This window comes from Thermochaetoides thermophila, assembly GCF_000221225.1.
Source record: "Thermochaetoides thermophila DSM 1495 unplaced genomic scaffold scf7180000011823, whole genome shotgun sequence".
In the NCBI taxonomy this organism is placed as follows: Eukaryota; Fungi; Ascomycota; class Sordariomycetes; order Sordariales; family Chaetomiaceae; genus Thermochaetoides; species Thermochaetoides thermophila.
Window position 1 is genome coordinate 12785 of NW_006383039.1, and position 5220 is coordinate 18004.

The 5220-nt window shown below is 48.9% G+C and overlaps 1 protein-coding gene across 1 annotated transcript in view; it reads left to right on the forward strand.

The window, feature by feature from the left end:
* CTHT_0072830 (uncharacterized protein) overlaps nt 1–931 on the forward strand; it is a gene marked incomplete at both ends in the record, with an annotated part of 1285 nt that extends 354 nt beyond the window's left edge. Inside the window, one exon of the mRNA XM_006697478.1 lies at nt 286–931. Within this exon, the coding sequence (XP_006697541.1) occupies nt 286–931 (646 nt within the window). The remainder of the gene's footprint in view (nt 1–285) is intronic.
* Nucleotides 932–5220: the final 4289 nt, after the last annotated feature.

Genomic DNA, 5220 nt, shown 5'->3' on the forward strand with positions numbered 1-5220 from the left:
GTATCCCATCTGCCTCCTTGATGAAGTACTAAAAGACCCTGAAGGACATCTCTCCTTCCTGTTGCCGTGGCAAGCCTATCCGGGTACGGGCATTCCCGACAGAAATGTGTTCACAAAGCAATTGGTTCGATGGAAGGCGTTCCGCAGTTGGCAGAAAGATTGCCGAGGGATTCGCACTGATGAAAAGGAATTCGACGCATACGTTGAGGATACTAAGCGCAGAGATCCCGAATGGAGAGGTGAATCGAATTACGAACATCAAGAATTGATCGATCAACATCTCAGAAGGCTTCAAGCTGAATTTGAGAAGACTCCCGAGGCAAAGGACAGCAACAACAAAGGCGCAGCCTTCCGGGAGTTCGTTGAGAAGAGGAAACAGCGCAATTTGGAGGTTGGATGCACATGGCCGGGAATGACAGAAGCTGAGTATCGGCAAGCGCTCAGCGTGCAGTTCAACCTGGACAAGTACCGTCATTATCGAGCTCACCTTGGTCTGCTGGCTCTTGCCCGAGGCAAGCACGGATTTCCCGAGTACGTTGCCAAGGCTAGGCGCCGTCTATCTGAATTTGGCCTCACCCAGACATTCGAATTTGACGAAGACCCAACCCGCCAAGACAAGCTGACAACATGGATCGAATATCTCTATTACGAGTTGTTGTGGCACGATTACCATGAACGTTCCATTAATCGGATGCAAAGAGAGTATGACGAAGCCTGGGAAAAGCTCGTTGCCTCAAGAGTTTTACAGTCGATGAAGACGGACGAGACACTGCGAACAACTGAGTCCATACTCCAGCGTGCAAGCGAGAGACAGCATGCTGAACAGGCTTTGGCGGCTGCTGAAGAGCTGCTAGAAAGGCATTATTGGAGACCGCCAAAGCTATCCATGGTGGTTCGAGTCTTTCTCTCCAGCAGCGGAAGCAAAGATTAAAAACAGCTTACACTGGATTGCTCAAGGCCAAGAAAACGCTGAAGATCATCACAAGACGAAACAATCTGATTGCGGAGTTTCTCCAAAAACACGGGGCTATTCAGAGGCCAAATACAACTTACAGCGTCAGCAACTTCTACTCCAGTGGATTCTTGCTCAGGTACCGCATGTTGAAGAAGAGGTGAACGCATTCAACGGCAACAACACTATAACATCTGGTCTGGACCATACGCATCGCAAGAAGCGCCATCCGAGCACCTCTATAGAGGATATCGGTATTTTTGCACACCGCAGCAATGAGCCTTGGGATGAGCGGCCTGCTAAGCGAATCCGGATAAACAATCAAGGAGGTGCACTGGGGAACGAGGACGTCCAACTTCGCCGCAGCGCTCGTATTGCAGCGCGGCGCAGTCACTGTTGGAAGACAAGAAGCAAGCCAGCATTTGCCTTCGTCGGAGCGCTCGTCTCGCTGCTAAACGCAGCTTGCAACGAACATAGGGAAATGAAAGGCGCCGAAGGCAAGCCTTCTTAACTCCCCTGAAGGAGTGGGATTCTGGTAGTATAACACGGATCACAGCCAGGGCCCTGCTCTCTCCCAACTCCGCCAATTTGCGGGAAGGCATTTCTAGCTGAGCTAGGCGGCCGCCTTTGCTGCAACTATGTTTGCATGATGGAAAGGTTCTAACAGTAGAGATACCCCAAACAACCGTTACGCACACTGCTTTTGATGTTGGTTGGTTCAGATAGCAGCTTGTTCCGTTGTCTTGTACTTATGAACTAAAGAGTTCGGATTAAACATTGGGATGCACGCAAGACTTAGGCAACCTTTTTCTCTTGGCTTTGAACGGTTCAAGTTAGTGATTGGTTGGCTGGTTAGGGTTAAAGTTGAATAGAGTAGGGAGGGAGATATGTTTGAGTTCCATGTGTTCTTCGGCTTCTTATTTAAATATATGGTTGAAATAAACTCATTTATATCCCCCTACTTTTTTACTTTCAACCACAAGTTCCACAATAACAATTCTCTGCCTCAAGCTTCCTTCCTCACTTACAATGTGGGCCGCCAGCTATATATTATTTCTTAGCCTAGCTTTCTCTACTTCTTCAATTCCTTACCTTACCATCCTTCTACCTTCTTTCACTCATCCTTCAACCCAACTACACACACCCAATCTTCTCAAACTCACATGATCAGCAACAACAGCATATACTTAACTATCCTTCAGTCAACTCTACCCCCAAATCTACGAGTTCTAATACACGCCACAAATCCTCGAGTAACGGAACTCTACCATCTACTCACTCGTAATATAACTCTACCCCTCAATCCACCCAAAATCGCAAGCATTTGGATGACGGAGATTTTCAATCCACTCACTCGCAATCCAACTCTACCCTTCAATCTACTCAAAACCGTAAGCCCTCGGGTGACGAAACTTTACCATCTACTTACTAACTTTACCCCTTAATCTGCTCAAAACCGCAAGCCCCGGGTGATGGTGGCTTACAATCTAATAACTCTGTACCCAACTCTACCGCTCAATTCACTCAATCCGCCCACAAGACCGCAAGCCCTCGGGTGATGATGGCTTACAATCTAATAACTCCATCCAACTCTACTCCTCAATCCTCTAAACGAGCGAAACCAATGATACAAAGCCGCACTTTCTCACAGGATGAATCTACTCACTCACTTCCTAACTCTACTCTTCAATCTACTCGCCCCACTATACAAGGTCCTAGGTCCTCGAGGGCTGAAAATACTCTGCCTCAGCCCCAATGTCACGACCAACAACGACTTTAGCTGGAAGAGTGGCTTCAGTGCAACTCACTGATCGGAGTAGAAGGGAGTTGTGACCCATCAAACTCAGGCATCCGCCCCAACAACTGAGCATTGGGAAAGTGTTCCTCAACACCCAAGGATGTTGACTCTCAACAGTTTGTGTTATTGAGGAAGAAGGAAGCCACAAGAGTGCATGAGATGTATATAGATTCCAAGCAGGGCCATCTGGCCCGAGAAACTGTCCAGTCAGCATACAAACAGTTACTTATGAACTGGTGACTGCAACGGCCACTTTGGTTGTGTGAGAACTCCTGTCTCTCAATCCAGTAGCCTAGCATCTCTCGAACCCATCTCAGGAGGTCTGTCTGGATCGTTACAGAGGAGGCACAGGAACTGATCCGTGAGCACTTCCGCGATCACGAGGCAGCCACTAAGCATGCGCAGCTCGCAGCGCAGGAAAGCCGTGGCTCCATTGAGTACCCTTTTGTGTATTCCTCGGAAACGGAGAGAGATAGGCCAGAGGGACAGCCTGCAGGAGGACCAGAGGTCCAGAAGACCCAAGCCAATGCAGTTTCCGCTGTGTGTCGGAACACTGTCACAGCAACCCTATGCCCGATCGAATTTGAGCAAAGTTGGGTTACACCCCCTAAACCCCTCTCCAACCGAGGCAAACCCTCCTTACATCATTGGTGTCCTTAGGGAAGAGGCAATTTACTCGAAAAAGCTGAGTCGCCACTGGAACAACGCGGCCCTAGTCATTTGGGCTAAGAGCCATGTTGAGATGCAGGATATCGGCGTACAAAATACGACGAGACTGCCCGGCTTTCTGCTAGCAAGAACTGACTATAACATAGGGAGGATGAATACAGATAGCCGGCGGATGAGTCTCCCGAACAGAGATAAACAATTCGCGGAGCTGGATCACTACGCTAGTGTTGCTTCTAAGATCCATCTGGCATCGCATCGGCTCCTTAGTTCCCTGCTACCACGGCCCCGGTCTCCTCCGTCGGGCCATCAGCTGCTGGTGAGCTTGCTCGAGGCTGGCTCCCAGCGTGTTTTCTCTCTCTTTTTTATTTTCCTGCAGCAGCGCGTACTTTAACATCACTCCTCGGTGTGGCAATATAAGTCCCAGGTCATGGACCAAGTATCTGCGACCCTGGAAAGACAATCAAGACCGAGAAGACACATTGTGGGCCTCTGTGTTCTAGACCGCATTGCTTTCTCCTGAACATTCTCCTCCCACCTCCCTCCTTTGTGTCCTTGTTGGCATGTGTTCTGGGGCACATCCGCAAGCATCATTGGATCATCTCCACACCCGCTCACACCTCCCGCTGTGCCTCGTCTGACTCCCCCTCACATCATACTCTTATCATTAACTCCTCCTAACAACAGCTAAACTTCTCTGGACACACCTTGACAGCATCAAATGTGTGGAGATTTTTCTGATGTGCACGGCGAATACCCTTGTCATCTTCATCAAAAGCAAAGCGAGAGTGGCTATTGGATATTGGCGTTGTAACCGGAAGGCTTTCCGATGCAATTCAAACGATGTGACAGGGAATTGAGTTTGCTTCGTTGTATCTACTTACGCCCCAAATCCTTTTTCGTTATATGTGCATTTTCCTCTCACTGTCTCATGTTTTCTGCCTGACAACCGCTCTACCAATAGGATAGCGCTAGCTGTTGATCGTGGTTATGCAGTGAGGACGCCTTGCTCCCATCTCTATGGAGGCTCCAGCTCCTTTTTTGGCGCGTGAACTTGAACGTATGGTTTGCATACTAGATGCCTAGCCTGGATAGGACTGTTAGCTTTCAATTTTCCATCACCCTCGTTGCCAAAACTAAAGCATTATGCCACCCAAATCTAAGCGATGAGTAATTTGTTTTGGTACCAGCATTCACAGAAAGAAGCTCCTTTTAGCCAATGAGTGTATTGGTGAATTGCGCACTTCCATGCTTTGATGCCATTGCTTGCCGGCCCCGGCAATCAGTAGTGAGGCCAACTTCAGCCCTCAGATTCGGGTTGGAGCAGGACCACGATGTCCATTCGCAGAAGACGCGAGCCTGCCGCACAGATCATGGAGGAGATACTGACCACCGGTAGCTGGGATGTTGGTTAATCAGTGGCCATCTGTGTTGGCGTGAAGAATGGATCAAGGAAGGGATTAGGCAACAATTCACCAATACTACAGGTGGTCTGGTAAGAAAGGGAGTCAAAGTGCTTTTGCTAGAGAGGGAAGCCCCAGCCAGGTGCGGGACTGGAGCTCCTGTCAATGAGTGCAAGGCGAAAAATCCCAGATTACAAAATCGCAGGGACTTTGCAGGGGTAGCAATGCAACCCGGCAAGAGGGTGCCTTAACTACACAACGACCACAACTCAAGGCCTGAGAGATGATCGAGCCGCATAGTTCGCGCACTAGATGCCTTACTCGCGTACTACTATTGGCTTTTTACCTGCCTACCTCAAGTTATGATATATAAATGTTAAATCAGCAAGCCTACTATATCT